Raw genomic sequence first — 22,484 nt, 5'->3', positions numbered from 1 at the left:
GGTAGGACCTGACCAAAACACCCTAATGGCGTCTTCACTCTACCTGTCCTACACACAGGGCCCTCAGCCCCTTAGCCCCAGCAGCTGCCCAAAGCTGCAGTTCGTCCTTATAAGCTCGCAAAGCAGCTTGGAGGCAAGGAGCTGATCCATCAAAGACACATGCATTACGGTGTTTCCAAATGATTCAAGCTCCCAGCATGACCAGAGAATTAAACCCTTTTTTTGTGCATTTTAGGGACCTTTCTCCAAGCTCTCAACCACCAATCAGCCAAAGAAACAGTTCTTCGGCTTGGGACTAATGCGACCAAATTCAAGGGCTGCAAAACAGCGAACCAGAATTGTCTAGCAAATACACATGTCGTGAGGATGTGTTGTACTGTTTCATCTTCTTGGTCGCAGAGGGGGCAGTGATCCGGGTGAGGGAGTCCTCTTTTCTGTAACCGGTCAGCTACCCTAACTGACACTGCAATTTTTATTCGATTCCTCTCTTAGCACTTCAGTTAATTGGGCTGTTATACCTAACTAACCTGAAAAGACACTTTTACCCCTCATCTTGTCTACTGAAATATTATAAGTGAATTCCCTATATAGCAACGGAAAAAACATAATTCCCTATATAGCAGTAGCACTAGAAAATTTTGTCCCTGACACTAGAATTTTTATTCGGTTCCTTTCTTAGCACTTCCGTTAACTGGACTGTTACACCTAACTTCCCTTGGAGCCAAACATAGTGTTTCATATTCTATTACTTTATGTTCAAACATGAAAGGTGCATAAATATTCAATGGCCAAAAAAATAATGATTATTGTCCTCCAATCTAATAATCCAATAGATCCAAGTTTAGGCAATTAATAAAAAAACAGATATACTCTAACATGACAATGCATATAGTAAATTCCAACACAAATAATTCATACATAGTGATAGGTTCAATCATTACAATAGGTTCAGATATGAACAAGGTTCAATCAGTGCAATAGGTTCCCATGAACAATTGAAACTTACATCAGGTTCACATGCATATCTTACAATCATGTTCATAGATACACACAACCAAGCCAATATTACAGCAGGGTCACATCCATTACATTTGATTCAAAAGTAAGCCATGTGCAATCATAAACTAAGTCTTCTTTTACTTCTTATGCCCATTGCAGGGCTAGCAGGGCCTCCCACTTTTTTGCTTCTTGTGCCCATTGCTGGGCTGTCAGATGAGAGCATAAGATTTTTTTCCTTGTTTTTTAGCTGGTTGCTTCCTTTTCTTTTTGGCCTTTGCATTCAAAGGTACAATTGTTTGCTCACTACACACAGGAATGGGATTATGCTGATTTGAGCCACTACTTGACCTACAAATATGCAGAAATAATTTAGCAAGCTAAAGTACACATGTTACATTACTAGTGCACAATAGATGTCCAAATATTACCTTTCGGATCCTGCAGATTCTGATTTGGCACTTTTTCCCTTTGTCGCAGTTGCAGATTCCAAACCTTGACTACAAAGAGAAGGAATACACTTAGAAAATGAACACAGCAAGCTATCATATCTATATACAATCATGAGAATACAACTTGTCATATAAAACTGATAACCTAGGCGGGAAAGACAGATGACACTGGTAATTCATCACCCTCAAAAGGCACAATGTTTGTCTGAGATGATTTGATGGTCTTTCTCTTCTTATTTGCTGGCCCTCTGCAGGAGCAATAATAAGATAGTGAGCATATAAAAATGATGCAATAAATAGTAGAAATAAACAAGTCATTACCTCACAGCCATTAGGGTTGAAATGTCCTCAGGGTTACCCTTCTTGCACTTGCGCCAGTGATGGCCATAATCTTTACAAATAGGGGATTTGTGCTTCCCTTCATTCCCTTTCTTCTCAGTACAACCTTTGTACCTTTCAGATTTTGGCCCACCAGCGGTGGCTTTTAAAAGTGGTGGATGCATGAAAAATCCATGATCAGATTTAGGCCACTGGGACTTGTCAACCATAGCAGGAATTACTTGGCTATAAGCTGCTCTAAACTTCTCAATAGAGTAATACATGTCCACATAGTTCTCTAGAGGTGCATTAGCGAGCGATGTGATGAATGATATAGCATGTTTGCATGGAACTCCAGAAACCTGCCATTTTCTACACGAACATGTCCTCTCCTGCAAGTTCACTACAAATCTAAAGCCGCTGCCCCCAATTCAGTAACTTCTGCAATTTTTTCAGAGCACTCGGCCACTTCCAACTCTAAATTTCTGCTGTCTTCATTCATCTTTTTGATTATGTGGGGCAAAATCAAGCCTTGCAGCTTCCTCGCAATCTTTCTCCTCAGGTTCCACTTGATCATAAGTACTTGTCTAAGCTTGTCCATTAAATCATCCAAGTTCATTGACTTGTGAGGTTCAATCCACTTGTTGAAACAATCTGCCAAGTTATTGGTTACATAGTCCACCTTGCAGATAGTGGAGAATTGACTCCTAGTCCACAACCTAGTGTGCCACTTCCTAAGATATGCGGTTCCTACGGGCTCTTCTTTCTCCATTGCAACCCAATGTTTCTCAAACAAATATGGGTTCTCTGAGTAAGCAGCAGCCCAAAGATGTTCATCAAACACCTTCAACTTTCCACGATGTGTCTTCTTGAAGTTGGTCACCAAGTTATTCATGCATTCCCTATGTTCTACTTCTGGAAACACTTCTTCTACCCCTGTCATAACTGCTTGCCCAGTATCAGTGCAAATTGCTAACCCTCTTGGTGAGCCTATGGCCTCTCTAAGATTTTGCATGAACCAGATCCAATTCTCATTAGTTTCAGAATCAAAAACACCAAAGCAAACTGGATACATCCAACTATGCCCATCAATAGCCGTTGCACTAGCCAATTGTCCCTTGAACTTGCCTGTCAAGAATGTGCTATCTACTGCTAAATACGGTCTGCAACCATTGAGAAACCCGTCTATGCAAGGCTTTAAAGCAAAGAATAGTCTTCTAAATCTGACCTTACTATTTATTGTATGATGATCAATAACCACTAAACTGCCAGGACAACAGCTCTCAATTTGTGCCTTAAATCGATACAAGTTGTCAAAACTACTATCACAATCATCATAGTACTGAATATGAGGAACCTCCTTGTAACCCGGCGGGCACTGGCCCACCATTGATTCAACAAAATCCTTAAAATTTGTCATGTCACAATCAACAAACTTCTCAAAGGAAAAACATCCGACATCCTTTCCAGCATTTTCTGGGTTGCCAAGATGTTTAATTTTCAATAAATAGCATGAGTTTGGATCCATCCTGTGAGTGAAAATAGCACTACTTGAGCATGAGCAATAGCCTGGCACTACTGTTTAACAACCAGAACTGATGCATTAAGATGGAAAACTAACCCTTGAAGGCATGCTGCAGACAGTCGTTCCTGTGCTTCATCGTCATTCCCCTCCGTTGGCCCCCGCTGCTGCAGCCAATCGCGCCTTGCCCGCCGCTCGAGCGGCCGCCTGCCCGCCACCGCTGCCGCGGGTCCCCGTCAAAATGTGTAGCCCCCTGCGCCTAGTTCGAGCCTGTGTCGTCCGGGGCCCTGCCTCCTGTCAGCCGCCGCTGCTGTAGATCTAGCGTTGGGGAGAGAACAAGGAGGGAGGCAGGGAGGGGGGAGCGGGGACTGGAACTGGAAGTTCAAGGTATATGCCACTGAAAATTATAACCATCCCTTATATGCCATTGGCCCCACATGTCATAGACACAAAAAAAATCCCCCACATGCCATTCAGTGGCATACAAGGGATGAGTTATATTTTTCAATGGCATTTAGGGAATTAACTCAAGTTCAAGGGAGGTCGGAGGGAGAGGGTTGTGAGGAAGGGAGGGGTAGTTTCGTCCATTGATCAAATTTCAATATGATACTGGAAACCTGGCGCGGCTTTTCCGCGCCCTCGGTGTGGCTTAGCCAGTGTTATGCGGTGGTAAAATATTAAGCATCATAGTACATATTACATATGTTATAGGGCAAACAACTGTTATTTCAAAGACATAATCACAATAGCTTGGGGAACCCAGTTAGTGGGCCCTCGGCCCCAGACACACTGATTTTTAAAACAGTTTCTTAGAAGTCGAAACTCTCTGATGATGGATTGAAAACCACCTGATCACCACAATCCAAGTTGTGTCCAGAGTGCTCAGGGCCAACTCCCATCAAGTCAAGATAGTATTGGTAATGAGATACCATAGTTGTGATTCTTAGTGAACATCAACAAGCGGATCCAAGATTATCAACAAAGTGACATATCAGTCTGACCTGTAAACAGGAATAGCGCCTCTGCCATAGTACTCATTGCAATCATGAAAGAAGCTCTGACTCGGGCTCAATTCATGGTTGTAGCAAAGCCCCCAAGCCATTGCACCACCATGTGATTCACTATATCCATCTGATAGAAGACATAGTTACAGTACTTATCAGCTATGATACGCGGATACTTCGCAAAACTCACGTACCGGTATCGGATACCATATCGGATACCCGTACTCCACGGATACTCCCGGATACGTATCCCGTAAGTATCGGACTATTTAGGTATTTTCAAATAATAAAAATAAATCGGATACTCGTGGGATACCTGTGGATACATGTCCGATACCTTCAAACCCTAACAACACCACTCAATCGCTTCGTATAAAGGTTCTCCGTTCAGCTGTGCCACCCTCTCATCCCCACTCGCGCAGCCGCAGGCCCGCAGCAGCCTCGCATGGCTCCCTTGCTGTCACCGCCGCTCGGCCACCCGCCCACGCCTCCTCCTGCTCCTTCCCCGCTGCTCATCGCTCCCTTGCCGTCACCGCCGCTCGGCCACCCGCCCGTGCCTCCTCCTGCTCCTTCCCCATCGCTCGTTGCTCCCTTGCCGTCACCTCCGCCCGCCCACCCGTCCGTGCCTCCTACTGCTCCAGCGACTGCACGGCCTGTCCAGACAGAGGCCCGCACATCTGTTAAAGCACTATTTAGGGTGGTGCTGCGCTGCCGGAGCTCGCCGCTGGCGGGCCGCCACGGCCGCCGGAGCGCGCCTCTGGACGGCCCGCGAGGCCGCTAGAGAGGGAGAGGATGAGCCGCGGCCTCCGGAGAGGGAGAGGAGGAGCCGCGGCCGCCGGAGTTGGCCGCTACACAGAGAAAGAGAGAGAGAGTGCCGGAGGTTGGGGAAGAAGATGACCCCATTCGTGGAACAGACGAACAGGTAAGATAAAGTTGGTTCTTTTTTCCTTTACCCCTTCTCTTTTTCTAATAATTATAGAACATATGAATATATGAGTTTATGACGCATTATAGTCCCTAGAACTTCTATTTTCTCACATTCTAGTTCCTGAAACTTTTATTTATTTTTATTTTTTATATATATTGGCGTATCCCCGTATCCTTATTTTTGGAAAAATGGCGTATCGGAGTATCCCCGTATCGCGTACCGGTATCCGTATCCGCGTATCCGGGCAACATAGCTTATCAGAAGCTACTTGGCAAAAAATCAGATTAATGTGCAGAATATTCCAAATTAGGCGTCGTGGCTATTTCTTTCTGAGATTTATGGAATCGGGTGATAGATTGCTGGGTATCAGGAAACTGTTCGGAGGGAAGTTTCTATAGCTAATGATAAATTTCTATAGCTAATATGATGATTTGGGAAATCTGTTAGCTTAGAATAATTAGAGACAATTTCAAATTAGATATGGTACCACTTAAATTATTTTTTTTCAATTAAATGACAGCCGAATAAGATCTTGTGGAGATTTATGACTGAATGGGCAATAGAACAAACCTAGCAAAGTAAAAAATGTGTGTTGTATTGACATTTCATCAAATAGTAAATAAGCATGGAAGCAGATGAGGAGTTTGGCACTTCAATCAATATGGGTTGATTACATAGATGAAATGAAATTTAGCTAACATATAAGTACTACTTGCAGAATGGGGTTCACTACACCAATTTCAGCATACAGTTTTCTATACTAGATAGCATTTTGGATCATAGTTTGGGGGAGAAGAAGCAATATGGTTTAGAAAGGCATACCTGTTACAGGAAGCTGGGATCACTTCGGATCTCGGTAAGTGGCCGGCGGAGAGGCGTGAACGGGTCGCCGGTCGGCACAACAATGTGAAGGTTGGCGTCGCCAGTCCCGTCGACGAAGACGGCGGGGTTGGCGTGGCCGTCGGCTGCGTCACCTGCGATGAGATCAAACGTCTGGGCCCTCGTGTTTCTCTTTGTATTGTATACCAGATCGAGCGTATGGGGGAAGGAACTTCTGTGTGAATTCAAGAAGTTGTGCGTTACATGTGCGGTCTTGTGGAAGGCGAAGTGTATCTGAGATTTGTGGAAGAACTGTGGTGGACAAGGATACCGGAGCAACGGAAGATATTTAGCTTGTGTTCCGGCTTGCCGTCGGCACGGCTCCTCCTCCGCTCGGGAAGTTTCTAGCGATTCAGAAGAGGAAGCGTTGCGAATTTCCTTGTTGGAGTACTAAGCACGTTCAGGAAGATTCTTGTCTCCAATACGTGCGTTCAGGAAGCTAACCTATATACGCTTGCTTTTCTCCAGCCGTTGCTTGAGAATCCAAGGGACCAAAATTGTTGTAGACGTGGCGCTACATGGGATCGATTTTCACCCAAGTGCAGGGTCAAGTTTCGTCTATTAATAAAAGATGGGCATGAGGGGAAGTGAAAATTTTCAGTGTTATATAGAGAATTATGTTCTTTTTCCGGTGGTATATAGGGAATACTCTCAAATTTAAGTCTTTGGGTTTACCTGGTGTCTCAATAACGTGTTATTTTTCTTTTTATTTTAATTTTTTTAAGTTGTGGCTGATCAGGTTAGACTTTGAGATGTTAGACAGAGAGAGAACATGCAAATGTGAGCGACTTTGACAACTGAAATAATATCATTTCTGAGCGCTGGTAGATAATTTTTGCAAGTTTCACCACAAACCTTAAAACAATTACTTTTGATAGACTTGAACGAAAACTGGAACAATTTGATTAATGAAAATTAATACATGAGTCCTGAGTCCTGACAAAAAAAACGAGAACAAAATGGAATATTGGGCCGCCAGAGCGAAAAGGGAATTTGGGCCAAAACCATGGGCCAGGGTGGAAACTATAGGGGAGGTCAGCGGATCAGCGGCGGCAACCTGCCCAGCACCACCACGACAGCGAAAGCAGGCAGTACGGAACGGCGGCGGAGGGGAAAGGTGGAGGAGGAGGAGAAAGGCGGTTGCTTTCGCTGTCACCCCACCACTGGCGGCACTGACGGCGGCAGGCGAGAAAGGTAAAGCATGTTCGTCCCCGCACCATCTTCTTTCCCCCCTTCTGCTGTTGTATTTTCGGGCAGTATTCCTTGCGTCGCCTTTTCGGTAACTGCTTCTTGCTCTATGGATTAATGGACGTAGCTCTGTTCTTGGTGATTGGGGAGGGGGAGGGGGGGGGGGCGTCGATCTCCGTTTCTCGATTCGAGCTTGGCTTGACCTCCTCTCGGAGTCAGTCTCGGGATTGGGTAGCTGGGAGTTTGGTCTTGTTTGTTTGCCTATGTCAGCTGTACTAATCTGCGCTGGTGTATGCCGCTTTCGGTCTTTGGACTGCAGTACATGTCCCTTTCATGACCCTTCATGGTTAGCTTAGCCAGATGTCCTATTCTGTTGTTTTGGACTGGGCGACTGGTTCACATGCCATTATTAGGCGTGCATATTGTGGTAGCTGATTCCAGAAATTTGTAGCCTTTGATCAGCTTGTAAACGTAGGATTTGGCTCAGAGACATGCTGCTAGAAACTTGTCATGATGTAGTTAATGTCTTGCTTATTCTTGATTTAGTTAAAATACATGTAATTAATTTCACGCTTATGCTTGTTGAGAAACTATTAGCAATCTGCTTTGCCTACATGAGGCATGATTTTAATGCACCTTTTCGTGCCTTTCTATATATGCAGTTGTGGTGACACTCAAAAGTCACACTCAGCCAGGCATGGCAGACATCTCAGATGTGTGGCCTAATGATGCCCATGGAAGTGCTGCAGTTCACTGTGAGCCTTCGTCTAATGAGAATGTGTCGTTCCTCGATGACATAGACTCGTTCTGGGAAGATGTCAATGCCAGGTTTCATGTTTCAAGGTTTGTGACTGACACAGTCATGAAGGGGATTTTAACTGATGTGCATGAAGAAGCAGCTCGGCAGATTGCTTCTAAGGATGAAGAGATAGCATCACTGAACCAAAAGCTTCAGCAGGTCGAAGATAGCAGCTTAATTTCACATGAGGGCAGGGATAAAAGATATGATGAATTTTATTATCTCCGTGAGCAACTTGATACCATTTCAAAGTCACTATTGAGTTCTGAATGGGGGTTTTTGGGATCACAGCTTAACTCAGAAGATTCAGAAGATGCTAGCAAGCAGAGGAGTGAGGAAAAATCTAGAAATGGTGTGGCAAAGAAAATATGTTCTGAAGAAGAGGTTTTTGCTGATCCAAAACTGCTGAAGCACATGAACACTGATGCTTTGATATCCTATTTTACTAAATCGATGAATGAGATGAAAAGGCAGCATGATTCAACTGTGCATGAGCAGACAGAGCAGATATTCAAACTAAAGCGCGAGCTCCTAAAAAGGGAAGGACCTAATCCTTGGCATTTACGGAACAACAAAGAACTTGACCACATGAGGAAGGAAATTGGGGAAGTCCTGTCGAAGTTGGATGTGCTCCTCTTGGAGAATAAAAGAACCTTTGTTCGCAGCAAGGCAGACACATTTCCTGGTCAACATGACAAGAGCAATGTAGTAGATTCCGATGTCATGCAGCTACAAGGTGGTGCAACTAATAACGAAGAACGTTGGTCTCTTCCAACTCAGGCTCCGCATTTTGCATCTTTAGAGGCAGATCATAAAAAGCATATTATAAGGCTCGAATCTGACATTGAAGATGCCAGTACTGCAGCCACCATTAGAGAAGAGGTAGAAAAGATTGTCATGAAAGAGTTCTTTAGTGAAATGAAAATAAGATTGCATGGTTATGAGATGGAGCTTGATATGAAGCACGACATTTGCTCAATAATTCAGAATGAGGCTGTTGCCCAAGCAATGCTTGATTCTTTGTTGTTGAAGTGCAAGGAGAAAAAGGATTGTGCTGAAGAGGAATCTAAAGAGAAGCAAAAGATTGAGAAATTGAAACGAATTGTGGATTCTTTCACTGAAATAGTGAGGGAAAAGGAAGAATTTGTGTCGCAGATCGGATTGATGGCAATGGAGGCTCGTGTGGGCTCTCTGTGCCGTGAAATTGATTTGCTAAGAGACAAAGTGGAAAAGCAAGATTCCTACATATCTGAAAAGAACAGGGAGTTTGATATCATTGTGGAAAGGTTGGAGCAAGCTCGGCACCATGTTCAGAACAATGATGCCACTTTGGGTGACTTGAATGATAGATTTAGAACTGTTTCAGCCTCTCTAAAGGAATTGGAGAAACAAAATCAAGTTCTACATAGTATCATTGAAGAAAAAGAGAAGAGATTAACATCTGCTGTTTCCAAAGACAAGGAATTGAAAGAATTCATGGAAAGTATTGTTAAATCTGTGAGAGATTTGGAAAACTTCATGATGGATCAACAAACTATTGTTGCAAATAAAGTCCAGCACAATGAATCAAGGTGCCTGTTTTTTCATTTACCTTGAACTTATTCATTCTAGGCAAATGCTGGTTATATTATTATAAGTTTCATCTTTCTCTCTATTTGGTCTTAATATTACCTCGGTAGTTTTGGGTGCTTACTACCTAGTTACAGAATGTTCTGTGAATAAAGTGGCTAGTGTGCACCTTGTAGATTGATGTGTGTGTGTCTATGATAGGCAAGGATATCCGATGGTCGTTATACTTGTATAAACCAACAAGGTCTTCCTTGCCTGTATAAATGCCTGTACTCTACAGCATCTAATCAATCTACTATTGGTCGCCATAATCTTGCTCACACTTTTTTTCTCAGGTTCCGTGTATTAAAAGAACAATGTAAATGCCTTGTAAAAGAAGGCAATCTTTTAAGGAAGAAGGCACTGCGCTACAAAGAGATATCTGAGACAAGAGGCTCTAATCTTCAGAAAGCTGAGCTCGAGGTATTTTATCTGTGAAGCTTAGCTAAGTAACTAGTAGTGATTTAGCTTCACTCTTCAGAGCTTAACCTGCAAACCATGACAAAGTCATAACCTAAGGAGGTTAAAGTTGATGTAATATGGTTCAGATTTGCATTTGGCTAAGCTAAGGATCCAGGATTTCAGCACAATAACAGAATTAATTAGTTTTATTTGGTGTTCAGGTGGATTTACTTGGTGATGAGGTTGAGGCCTTATCAGATCTTCTTGCAAAAATCTATATCGCACTCGATCATTATTCTCCAGTCCTGCAACACTATACTGGCGTAAGTTTCATTTTTATGCTGTAGCATACTTTCAGCACAATTCCTTCATTTTCTGCTTCTGTTTCTCCTACATGTTTTCTACCTAAAATCTTGGCCATAAACTGCTTCAATTGATATTTATAAACAGATGTTCATGGATATCCTTCTTAGTTAGGTTCACTCTTTAGTTGCAAGAATTAGTATGTTGTCAGTGAAGTACATTTTCCTTGTTTTCCTGCCAAAATATCTAGATTATTTTAGCCCATCTCATGTTCTCAAAAATTTCAGTGAAAAAAAATATGATGTGTGTTAGCAGCTCAATTTTCACTCTCATTGAGCTGAGAGGAGACACTCAAGTTGGGAAAGTTTTCTGGGTTTTTCTTCATTCACACTCACAATGCCATACCATCCAACGGGAGGGGTGGCCACACATATATACAGGCAGCCAAGGGGCTGCTAACTGCCTAGTCTAAGATGCTCCTGCTGTCCTAGAAAAGTAGATGCTAACTGCTGCTGTACTACTAATTGCAGCTGTCCTAGCAAACTGAAAAACAGTCCAAGATGCTGTCCTCTAGGGGCAGCACAAACCCACTGCGTGCTGCAGCAAAAAAAAGGAGATGCTGCAGCCCCACAAAGACCAAGAGTACAAGACTTGTGCGTCGTCTTGTGGGAAAGTTGGACCATCCCGGTCCTGGAGCAAAGCTCAAGGAACTTGATCCTCCCAAGGGGCTTGGTGAGCAGATCCGCAAGCTGATCCTTGGTGTTGATGTAGCTCGCCTTGATGCTTCCTTCCTCCAAGCAGCTTCGGATGAAGTGATACCTCACCCGGATGTGATTGCTCCGTTCGTGGAAAACGGGGTTCTTCGCCAAGACCAGAGCGGACTTGCTGTCCACCCTGAGCTCCACTGCTCCAGTGTCTCTGCCGAGTAGATCACCAAGCAGTCGAGCGAGCCAGAGCGCCTGAGTCGACGCGGTGGAGTCCGCTATGTACTCGGCCTCGCAGCTGGACAAGGCCACCACCTGCTGCTTGACCGACTGCCAGCTAACGAGGCACTTGCCGAGGAAGAAGAGGATCCCGCTCGTGCTCTTGCTGGTGTCGATGTCGCCGGCGTGGTCACTGTCGCTGTACCCGACGAAGTGTGCCGCTCCAGGGCACCTCGGGTAGTGGAGATCGTGGTCGAGAGTCCCCGCAACATAGCGGATGATCCTCTTCACGGCCTGCTGGTGCTCCGTCGTCGGTCGCTGCATGAACCGACTAACGTAGCCGACGGAGAACGCCAAGTCCGGCCGTGTGTGGGCGAGGTAGCGGAGGCTCCCCACAAGGCGCCGGTACTGAGTAGCGTCCACCTCCTCTGCCGTGCTGTCACGGCTCAGCTTCAGCCTCTCCTCCATTGGAGTGAGAGCTGGGTTGCAGTCGGTGAGCCCAGCGAGCTCGACGATGCGCTTGGCGTAGGCGGTCTGTCGAAGTGTGATCCCGGAGTCGTCCTGGTGCACCTCGATCCCCAGGTAGAAGGAGAGAGGCCCCAGGTTGCTCATCTGGAAGGTGGCCTTCATCTCCTCCTTGAACGCCACCACCTCCGCATCCTTGGTGCCGGTGATCACCAAGTCGTCGACGTAGACACCCACCAGCAGGGCATTTCCGCCATTGCCCCGCCGGTAGATGGCCGCCTCGTGCGGGCTTTGCTCGAAGCCCATCCCCTTGAGCGTGGAGTCCAGCTTGGCGTTCCACGCCCTCGGGGCCTGCCGCAAGCCATAGAGGGCCTTGCGCAGGCGTAGCACCTTGACCTCCTTGCCGGGGATCGCAAACCCCGGCGGCTGGTGCACGTAGACCTCCTCCCTCAAGTCGCCGTTGAGAAACGCCGACTTGACGTCCATGTGATGGACGCGCCAGCCCTCCTGGGCAGCCAGCGCAAGGAGAAGTTGCACGGACTCTATCCGTGCCACGGGAGCGAAGGCATCGTCGAAGTCGACCCCCTCCTGCTGCACGAAACCTCATGCCACCAGGCGAGCCTTGTGCTTGACGACGGTGCCGGCTTCATCCCTCTTCAGCTTGAACACCCACTTAAGGGTGATCGCGCGGTGACCACGAGGGAGGTCAGCAAGCTCCCAAGTGCTGTTCTTCTCAACCGCGTCCATCTCCGACTGCATTGCGGCACGCCATGCCACGTGTCCCTCGGCCTCTGCGAAAGACCGAGGCTCGCCGTCGTCGCACGCGAGGTGCAACTGCGCCTCGAGGTCGTGAGGCACCAGTCCCGGCACCGGCTGATCACCGAGAAGGTCCTCCATCGTACGGTACCGCAACGGCTCGCCGTCGTGGTACGCATCGACGCGCTCCTCGTCGTGAGAGAGCGGAGTAGCGAACTCCACCGGACTGTGCTCAGCACGAGCAGGTGTCGAAGTAGACGTGCCCGGAGGAGTGGCTATCGGTGCTGGAGTGCGCGGCGTCGCCGGCTGTGGTGGTGCAGCCGAGGAACTCGGCGCAGCCGGAGTCGTAGCTGAAGGGCGTGGTGCCGCCGGTGTGGCGGGCGCCGGAGTCGGTGGAGGCTCGGGGACCGGGGTAGGCATGCTCGGCGAAGAAGAGCTGCCTACTCCCCCAGCTCCCTCAAAGTGGACGTACTCGACGGTGAAGTCGTCGTACATCGGAGCCGAGCCGTCGTCCACCGCCTTGTCCCATGCCCATCCTCGCCCTTCGTCGAACACAACGTCGCGCGCCGTGCGCACACGCTGTGTCTCCGGGTCGAGAATGTGGTAGGCCTTCGAACCCTCCGCGTAGCCGATGAACACTCCCGGAGTGCTCCTGTCGTCGAGCTTGCCGATGTGGCCAAGCTCCTTGGCGAACGCGAGGCAGCCGAAGACCCGTAGGTGGGAGACCGCCGGCTTACGCCCATGCCAAACCTCATACGGCGTCATGCCGTCGAGTGCCTTGGTGGGCGAGCGGTTGATGATGTAGACGGTCGTCACCACCGCCTCTCCCCAGAAGACAGCCGGCATACCCCTCTGCTTAAGGAGGGCCCGGGTCATCCCCACAACCGTCTGGTTGTGCCGCTCGACGACGCCGTTCTGCTGCGGGCTGTACGGCGCGGAGTAGTGGCGCTGGATGCCCTCATCCGCGCAGTACGCCGTGAACTCGGCCGCCGTGAACTCACCGCTGTTGTCGGTGCGCAGCACGCGCAACTTGCGGCCGCTCTCCGCCTCCGCAGCAGCCTGAGCACGCCTGATGGCGTCCGCAGCCTCTCCCTTGCTGCCGAGGATCATCACCCACATGAAGCGGGAGAGGTCGTCGACAAGCAGCAGGAAGTAGCGCCGTCCTCCTGGTGTGACCGGTGTCACCGGGCCACACAAGTCCCCGTGTACGAGCTCGAGCCTCTCCTTGGCTCGGAAGCTCGCCTGCTGGGGGAAGGAGTGTCGCTTCTGCTTCGTTAGCACGCAGACGTCGCAGAGCTGCTCCACGTGGTCGAGGCATGGGAGGCCTCGCACCATCTCCTTGGCGCCGAGCCGCTTCAGGGCATCAAAGTGGAGGTGCCCAAAGCGCTCGTGCCACTGCCATGCCTCGTCGTCCCTGCGAGCTGCAAGACAAAGAGGCTGGGCCACCCCGACGTGGAGGATGTAGAGGCGGTTTTTCCCTCGAACCACCCTGGCGAGAAGCTGGCGACGGTAGTCCCAGATGCGGAGGACCCCGCTGTCGATCACCACGCGGGAGCCGCTCTCATCGAGCTGCCCAAGGCTGATGATGGAGTTCCGCAGCGCCGGGATGTAGTAGACTCCGGTGAGCATCCTGTGCTCTCCGGACTTGGCGGTGAAGATCACGGAGCCCACGCCCTTGATCTCCACGGTGGAGGAGTCCCCGAACCTGACGGAGCCACCTACGTCGATGTCCAGGTCGGAGAAGAACTCCCGCCGCCCTGTCATGTGCTGCGTGGCGCCGGAGTCGAGGTACCAGCCATCGACCCTGTCGTCGTAGGAGCCGTTGCCGAGGAGGACTCGGGCACGCGGCTCGTCGAGGTGGAGTAGAGCGGTGGCAGGCGGTGCCGTCGGATGCGGCTCCATGTCCCCGTGGAGTAGGAACAGAGCCGGCTCGTCATCCGGCTGGGCCTCCGCGACGTGGGCTTGGCCCCCACGCCTCCGCTGCGGGCAGTCCTTGGCCCAGTGGCCGGGCCTGCCTTGGGCCTATCGGCGGCGCCGCCCTGAGCATCTCAACGGGCGCCACCCTCGGCGCGCCCTCGTGCCCCGGCTTGGGCACCTCCGCGCCCCTTTCGCGGCTTGCCGCGCTTGCGGCCACCAGTCAAGGAAGAGGGCTCCCCCCTCCTCCTGTCACCGCGCCGGGCCTCCCACTGCTCCTGAGTAAGGTGGAGCTTCCCACCGATGGAGATGCCTCCCGAGGGAGGCTGTGGCTCGTCGCTGTCGACGACCTTGAGGCGACCTATCGCCTCCTCGATCGTCATGGTGGAGAGGTCCAGCAGAGACTCGATCGAGCGAGCGGTCTGCATGTACCTCTTGGGGACGCAGCGGAAGAGCTTCTCGACGGCTCTCTCCTCGTCGTAGGTGTCGTCACCGAACTGCACCACCTTCTGTAGCAGAGTGTTGAGACGGAGGGCGAAGTCATCAACATCCTCACCTGTCTTGAAGGCCAGGTTCTCCCACTCCTTGCGAAGTGTCTGGAGAGTGGTCTTGCGGGCGCGGTCGCTACCGATACGTGCCGCAGCGATGGAGTCCCAGGCCTCCTTGGCAGTTCGCTTCTTGGAAAGCGTGAACTGCATCTCGGGCGGGGCTGCTGCGATGAGAGCATCCAGCGCTCGTCGATCCTCATCGTAGTCGACGTCGCCGTACCGGACTGCCTCCCACATATGCCGCACCTGGAGCTTCACCTCCATGACTGCGGCCCACTCGACGTAGTTGGTCTTGGTGAGGGTGGGCCACCCACCGCCAGGACCGACGTCCCTGACCACCGCCTGGAGGCCGTGGTAGCCGGGGGCGCCGCCGCGCGCACCCTAGCCAGGAGCGCCGCCACCGCCATGCGTGCCGCCGCCAGGGGCGCCGCCTCCGCCCTGCGCGCCGCCGCCCAGGCCGCCGCCGAGCGCGCGGGCCCCTGGACCGCCGCCGCCGGGGTGGGTTGCTGCCCACCGCGCGGTCCGCTCCCGCGCTCTCTCCCTCTCCAACTCCTCAAGGTCCCCGTCGGCGGTGGTGTCGCCGGCGATGGAGCCGCTGAGGCTGCCGCGCAAGGTCTCAACCTTGACCTCCGCTGCACGCGCTGCATCCTCCGCCGCTTCTACTTCCACCTCCGCCTTGGCCGCCGCCAGCTCCGCTGCAGCCTGCCTGGCCGCCCTCGCCGCTGCTGCAGCGGCTTGTGCCGTCGCTCGCCTGCGCTCCTCTGCCGCGGCGAGCTCGGCATCTCGCTGACGCCGTGCGCTCGAGGCAACCGAGCGCTGAGACGGTGCGTCGGACATGGCGCGCCTCCAAGGGGCTGCTGCGTGGAGAAGACGCAGCCTCAGACGAGCAGCAGCTCGTCTACTCGGGTGAGGAAGGTGGAAGAGGGGCTGCTGCAGGTGCTGCTGCGCTAACTGTTGCTGCTGCGCTAGCTGTTACTGGTGCTGCAGCAGCTGCTACTGCTGCTTGGGAGGGAGAAGAACAGGAGATATCCAGTCTACAGGAAAGTACGGCCCTGATACCAGATGTTAGCAGCTCAATTTTCACTCATTGAGCTGAGAGGATGACACTCAAGTTGGGGAAGTTTTCTGGGTTTTTCTTCATTCACACAATGCCATACCATCCAACGGGAGGGGTGGCCACACATATATACAGCCAGCCAAGGGGCTGCTAACTGCCTAGTCTAAGATGCTCCTGCTGTCCTAGAAAAGTAGATGCTAACTGATACTGTCCTACTAACTGCAGCTGTCCTAGCAAACTGAAAAACAGTCCAAGATGCTGTCCTCTAGGGGCAGCACAAACCCACTGCGTGCTGCAGCAAAAAAAGGAGATGCTGACTTATTCCCTTCAATGTGACCCAGCACAGATTTTAACAAAAATTTCAGTTACCAGTAATTCTATAACTGCTAGCAATTATACTCACCCAATTTGCATCATGTATCCTTACTAGTCTTTTTGTTCATTATTAACTGTACTATCTCTTCCTTGTAGGTTATGGAGACCTTGACCATGATTAAGAAACATATTAGCATGGCAAAGTGAAATGCTTCTTCCTGTTAACACCAGGTGGTCAATGTTAACAATCATAACCGTGGTATCATTGGCTTGACATCATACTTAACCGTGGTATCCGTGGCTTGGCATTTACTTCCAGTGGTTTGAGAGAACTTTTTGTAGAAGGTTGCTAGCTTTTGTTTCCAAATTCCAACTCTAAGAATTAGGTGATGCAGAGTGGCTTGTTCCCTTTTGCAGGCAAGTAGTCTTGATAGCCTTTGACTACTTTGTAAATGACCCAACCGTAGCTATTAGGTCGAGAAAATAGCTATTAGTTGTGTTTGGCTTTTGGCGCCATGTATTTTGTCACCTGCTTTGCTTGGTTGCAAAGGTGAACTCATGTAACAGTGACCGACTTGAATGAGCAAGAGCTGTAACTGTAATGGATTCTATGTTTGAAGGATGAGTTTCAGATGATTTTACGTTGGTACGATAGTTTGACGGTCTGTGATGGTAACCTGATGAGAAATTTGTGTTCGAAAGATGGATTTTGCTATCATTCGGTCCTAGGCTCCATGCCGTCAAGAATCGACTGATTGAAATGAAGACTATTCAGAATTCCTTTTATCCCTGTCGCAGGAACGGGCATCTCAGCTATCAGAATCCATGCATTTCAATGCAAATTTGTGCAAGCTCTTCCCTTTGACATAATAACAGCAAAAAAGGCTGGCCATTAATCTCAAGTTGAACATTTCAACTAAGTTTAGAGGCCAAGTAAACTGAAGATGTAAAAAACTATCGTACATTTGAAAGATCAATTATCCATGATACACTAATACATGTTCTCCCCTCCAAACGCAAACAGCACACATACAAAGGTCACAAGAGTTAAGATCAAAGGTCTATTTTACAACTCTTTGGACACTCTACCTACTTACATCAGAAATATGTTTTCATCCCTGATCCCTGCCTTAAGTTTGCATCCCATCCAAGATATATTATTTACACAACAGCAGCCTCCATGCTGATGAATGTGTCATTGGGACCAAATGTATCATTAAGTTGGCCAACTCCTCAATGTACAAGTCACATCCTCCCATGCCGGGAATCAACTTCCATTCTCCAACTTCAATCCTTTGCGATGATGGCTCCAGGCTAGTAAGGCGGCACCAATTGCAGGTTCAACCTTGAGTTCCGTGATAAAATTTTGTTAGCTTTGTTAAAGGGGGCAATTTATCCAATTTCAAATAGACTGATGCCTACCCCCACTTTCTTGGGAATTGTTTTGATATTTGGTGGTGTTTTTCAAATTAACTGATTATTTGCTCTCGTGATGGTAGAAATATATGCACCTTTAATCCAGCTATATATGCCTTATATCATCTCAAGTTACTGAGAAAAAAAATGAATACTCCTGAGAATGGCTATATCCTTCTTTTGAATCCTTGGAATGTGTGGCTATGTGCGCAGCAGAGAAATAAAGTTCTGAAGAAGACAGGAGCAAATATACATATACTAACCTCAGGCCAAATAGGATTGGTGCCTGGGAAGACCTTGGAAATGCACTTTATGACCTCACCGCTAATATCCCACTTTTTATTTCCTTCAAGGACCCCTCCAACCAAAACAAGAGGGAATTTGTCCTTTTCATCTGCTAGATTAAAAAAACACAATCAGGTATACAGAGCATGCTTTACTACTGTGAGTTCCAACACAGCATGGTTAGCAACTTAAGAGTATAGTAGAGATCTAGCTGCATTCATTACCTTCACCACATAATCTAAGACGCCGAACAACAGCTATAACGGTATCAGCTAACTCTTGCACTGAATCATGCAAGATTTTGTTAGCTACTTCATCACCATCTTCAGCAGAAGATACCACCACAGGTACAAGTGCTGCAATACGTGCCCAAGAAGGATCTGCATATGTCCACCTGTTTAAGATACATGAGTGACAATCAAGTATAAAATTCCAAATATCAAGCTCTGGATATTAAACCATTATAAAATACTACACCGGTAATCTTTCTAGGAGCTTAAAAATATGAAATATCGAATGCAGGGATCTTACTGCAATACTGAAAAATAAAGTATGAATGCCTAATGGCAAAAGCCTGGTGAAATGATGCAGGACTGGTTAGATTTATCCTTTATGTTGACGAGCCATATTGTACCATAGAATGGTCACAGAAAGTACCGCGTGCATTTTTTTACACGAATAAACTATTGTTATGCAATAACACTAGCATACCATTTTAACATATTAAGCTATCATTCTATATCCAAGGACATATGAACTGTATACAAAAGGACCCAATAGTGTGACAACTTACCCAATGATTTCATCTGGCGAAGAAAGTTCAAGCTTCTTAAGGATATCTTGTGTAAGACTAGTTTGTGGTCCACGGCCATCATGTGCTTTTATTACTGCTGTCAGGGCCTGTGCAGCAATGCCATATCCACTGCATTAATGTACACATATAGTCACCTACAAGTTCCTTTGTCACAAGAAGTGGTAGTGGAGTCACACAATAATAGGTTTCACAAGCATAGAAACAAATTATTTAAACTACAACAGTCAATTAGTGAACAATCAAGATAATGGAGGAGGACCCATTAATTTTTGTGGGAGGCAGGAGCTGCAACACTTGAGTCAAATGGACTGCAGGAAGGAGAAATGGGCAAACTATTCGGCCAACTATTCACTCAATGGTCTCTCTCCCTAATACCACCGAATCACTCACACTGAATCCCAATTCAGTCTGGCAATTCCCCTGGCCATGCCTCCTTAACCGAAGCAAGTGGCATCTACCCAGGGCTGTCCCTGACATCACGGGCCCTGTGACATAGATAAATTTAGGCCCTGAAGAAACAACTCTGGTCATCTAAATAAGGCGCATTTTTTTTGTTAGGATAAGCCTTTGATTAACAATTACTGCATTAATACATCATTTTTGTGACACAAAAATGGTGCTATTAGATTCACATAAAAATATGTACTTATAATTATGATTTTTATTACATAAATGAAGAGTAACTATAGGGATAGCCTTGTTCTAATGAAACAAAATATACCTTGTGAATATGAACAGAGGAGTTATGTGTGTTCTTTAAAGAGTAATCCATATGACAAATGGTAGCAAAATCACATGCATAATTAAAAGCTAAATCCATGTCCTGAAGGTAGATGCTACAGTGACTTTTCATTGTCCATTATTCATTTCTATACCTCATGTGAGTGGTATGGTTATTTCATTGATTAGGATGTATCTTGAGTACAGTGAAGACAAAAATGAGGAAGTAGTGAAAATGTGCTTCATTGTTGTGGGTGTTTTTTTTGTGATGATGTTTTGGGTGAACTTGTATTTGTGTAACTGCATAAAGACTAATTAAACTGAATTTAAGTAGAAGTGGTAATGTTTGAATAACATTTGAGAATCTTGCTTTAGAAAGTTTGCTCACTAGACACTACATTAAGCTCATCTAAAAAAATTTAAGCTACTTTGTTTAAGGTTGGCTGGTTAGGCTTCACTAATATATATTACTTGAGCCATGTGAAATAGTCTTATCAAGACCTTAAGTTTCTCATATAAATATACCAAGCATCTGTCTCCATATGCAATGTTAATTTTTCTCTAAAGCACACGATGACTCCAGGTTAAGATTATGATTACAGGCCCAGAGGCCCTGCATGATGTGGGGCCCTGTGCAAATTACACATGTCTGACACCCCTAGGGACGGTCCTGATCTTCCCAATTCACAGTTCGACAACCCCCGGGACATATAATTAGTCTTTCTGCCATATGCTGGGGACTAAAAGGTGATCCATACAAGGTCTGAAAAGAGTTGTATAATCTCTACTGGGTGCGTGACGAGTGACGAAACGATTGATGCTTGTCAGTTGAACACCCCCTACTTCTATCTGGTTCTCATGTTGCAAATCAGGTATAAACTTTTGAAGAAACAGCCCATGGCAACTGAAAACACATGTATCTATTCTAAAGCCCAAAGAATGATGTTCCAACTATCCAATATCAAAATTCAAACAAGCCATTTGTCTTGAGGATCATTTGAAGTGTCTTGTTCGCATAAATAATATAACTCACCTACCCCAGTCGCCCAAAACAGGCCCAGCACCAGCTGCTCTAGCCACTTTTCCATCTTCCGTGACCCCGTAAGCAATGCTTCCAGTGCCCGCAATCAACACACAGCCATGCAGCTTTCCCATTGTACCACTAGCCAGAGCTGCTACGGAATCATTTTCCACATAAAATTTGGCATTGCCTGGGAACAGATCCCTGGAGAATAAACAAGGTTCACTTAGCAGTAAAATAGAACAAATGTGAGGGATTCCTTATTTGGTTGATAGCATTTAAGGTTGAGTGCAAATGAACAACAAAATGATAATTTTACTATCCATTAGTTGTCAGCTTGTTGTGATTCATAATGATACGCACAAAAGCAGCACCACTAACTCTAATTATCCATAGTGTCACAATGTACAAGACAATTAGCTCGGTTATTTGAGCATCCAGCAAGTATTTGGAGATATCAGCGTGAAAGATATAAAATGAAATCAAGTAGTTTACATGGATCACAACAATGCGATAATTTACGTATTAGGAGAAATAGATTTTAATTAAAGTATAAAGAAAACTATACCGGATCCATTCCAGCATCCTCTGCTGATCTGATGGGTGGTTAACTCCAGATACAGCTAAACAAACTGCACGGACAGCTGAACGATCTGTATTGGCCATTGCTAGAGCCTGTGTCATGACCTGCTCTAGAGTTTCCAATGCAGCGCTTTCTGGCAAATAGAAGACAAAGAGCTCAGTATGTCTTCGAGCAAAGAATTCTACACTATCGTACACATATTACAACATGGCAAGAAAAAAAAATTGCATATCACTGGAAAAACATTCCCATGCTCCAATCGTATACCATGTTACAGCTTACCCAAAGAAAACATATGTGATTTGTGTACAGAACTAAAGATTCTGGTTAAACATTGGGCGCAGTATTCCTTTAGAACCACAGATGAAGTGCTAGCCACAGTAGTATCAGCATGAGGTAAAGTCAATGTGTTCCCATCAGTAAAAATTACTAGACTAGACTATAGGCACCAAGCTTAGTGCGAGTAGTGGTATTATCTCTTCAGCAACTTCATTAAATGATTAACATGTAGGAACCCAAAGAATTCACAGCAAACAGGATGGACATGATAATTGGATAATATTTGAACAAAAGCTTAAAATAAAATAAGGCATACACAATCAGTGTTATGCAAGCAATTCATTTATTTTCCTGAAACTCTCCCTTAATTGCCAAGATCCGATGTTTCCTGTAAGCCTCAAGACACCCGCACGCTACAAATGACCAATAAACCGCGAACACGCAATTATTGTGACATTCACGGACACGAAATCCCCAAAATTTGACACGAAGACCCGCGGCCTATTTCGCAAGATCCGATTTTTCACACGAGGCACGCACCAGACACCCTCTGAACGGGAAGATCCTTTGGCGATTACCTCCGACGGAGTTGCGGTTGGAGCTGCCGGAAACGGCACGGGCGAGCACGGGGACGGCGGCGGGCGACTCCGGCGGCGGCATTGCGGCCGGCAGGCAGACGCAGACGGTGTTGGTGGTACCGCCGTCCACGCCCAGGATAACGCCGTCCTCACCCGCGACGGCCGCCGGGGAGTCGCCGTTCTCGTAGCCGCCCATCTCGCGCCTGGCCCCTTCCTCGCTTCTCGGGCGGCGAGATAGGAGGCGAGGGAGTCAAACCCTGACAAAGATTTTCTTTTCTTTTCGCCCGGATAGAAGAAGGATTCGTTTTGTAGCGTGTGTGCTCTAGAGTAGAGCGGTTCACCAAACCGGTGGTAATCGGTCCGGTTAGATCGCTTACCGGTCAAACCGGTCCGGTCCGATTTCGATTTGGG

At 47.5% G+C, this 22,484-nt stretch overlaps 3 protein-coding genes across 12 annotated transcripts; 1 reads left to right on the top strand and 2 right to left on the bottom strand.

Moving 5' to 3' along the window:
* Positions 1 to 911: 911 nt before the first annotated feature.
* Positions 912 to 6,548, bottom strand: LOC120711315. Of its 7 annotated transcripts, none has more exons than XM_039996794.1 (7): positions 6,304 to 6,548; positions 6,043 to 6,194; positions 3,388 to 4,419; positions 1,770 to 3,295; positions 1,594 to 1,696; positions 1,428 to 1,496; positions 912 to 1,347 (listed from the first exon to the last, which is right to left on the bottom strand). In XM_039996794.1, exon 4 carries the CDS (start codon positions 3,292 to 3,294, stop codon positions 2,170 to 2,172), a length of 1,125 nt encoding a protein of 374 aa, XP_039852728.1. In that variant the 5' UTR covers position 3,295; positions 3,388 to 4,419; positions 6,043 to 6,194; positions 6,304 to 6,548; the 3' UTR covers positions 912 to 1,347; positions 1,428 to 1,496; positions 1,594 to 1,696; positions 1,770 to 2,169. The 7 variants fall into 7 exon arrangements, with proteins under 7 accessions (XP_039852728.1, XP_039852727.1, XP_039852729.1 ...); XM_039996793.1 differs by having other exon boundaries at positions 6,043 to 6,274; positions 6,371 to 6,548; XM_039996795.1 differs by having other exon boundaries at positions 6,371 to 6,548.
* Positions 6,549 to 7,043: 495 nt separating this feature from the next.
* LOC120711311 (WPP domain-associated protein-like) lies at positions 7,044 to 17,026 on the top strand. Of its 3 annotated transcripts, none has more exons than XM_039996783.1 (5): positions 7,044 to 7,293; positions 7,950 to 9,657; positions 9,991 to 10,117; positions 10,318 to 10,419; positions 16,534 to 17,026. In XM_039996783.1, the coding sequence occupies exons 1-5, from the start codon at positions 7,059 to 7,061 to the stop codon at positions 16,582 to 16,584; spliced, it is 2,223 nt and encodes a 740-aa protein (XP_039852717.1). In that variant the 5' UTR covers positions 7,044 to 7,058; the 3' UTR covers positions 16,585 to 17,026. The 3 variants fall into 3 exon arrangements, with proteins under 3 accessions (XP_039852717.1, XP_039852719.1, XP_039852718.1); XM_039996785.1 differs by lacking the exon at positions 7,044 to 7,293 and adding an exon at positions 7,305 to 7,378; XM_039996784.1 differs by lacking the exon at positions 7,044 to 7,293 and adding an exon at positions 7,479 to 7,633.
* A 285-nt stretch (positions 17,027 to 17,311) lies between these two features.
* Positions 17,312 to 22,351, bottom strand: LOC120711316 (N-acetyl-D-glucosamine kinase-like). 2 transcript variants are annotated; one of them, XM_039996799.1, is made up of 7 exons: positions 22,074 to 22,351; positions 21,202 to 21,349; positions 20,646 to 20,837; positions 18,872 to 19,000; positions 18,303 to 18,472; positions 18,057 to 18,187; positions 17,312 to 17,722 (listed from the first exon to the last, which is right to left on the bottom strand). In XM_039996799.1, the coding sequence occupies exons 1-7, from the start codon at positions 22,267 to 22,269 to the stop codon at positions 17,645 to 17,647; spliced, it is 1,044 nt and encodes a 347-aa protein (XP_039852733.1). In that variant the 5' UTR covers positions 22,270 to 22,351; the 3' UTR covers positions 17,312 to 17,644. The 2 variants fall into 2 exon arrangements, with proteins under 2 accessions (XP_039852733.1, XP_039852732.1); XM_039996798.1 differs by having other exon boundaries at positions 17,325 to 17,722; positions 18,057 to 18,190.
* Between the last annotated feature and the right edge of the window lie 133 nt (positions 22,352 to 22,484).

Source organism: Panicum virgatum, chromosome 6K (genome assembly GCF_016808335.1).
Source record: "Panicum virgatum strain AP13 chromosome 6K, P.virgatum_v5, whole genome shotgun sequence".
In the NCBI taxonomy this organism is placed as follows: domain Eukaryota; kingdom Viridiplantae; phylum Streptophyta; class Magnoliopsida; order Poales; family Poaceae; genus Panicum; species Panicum virgatum.
This window is presented reverse-complemented; position numbering and strand designations above follow the sequence as displayed.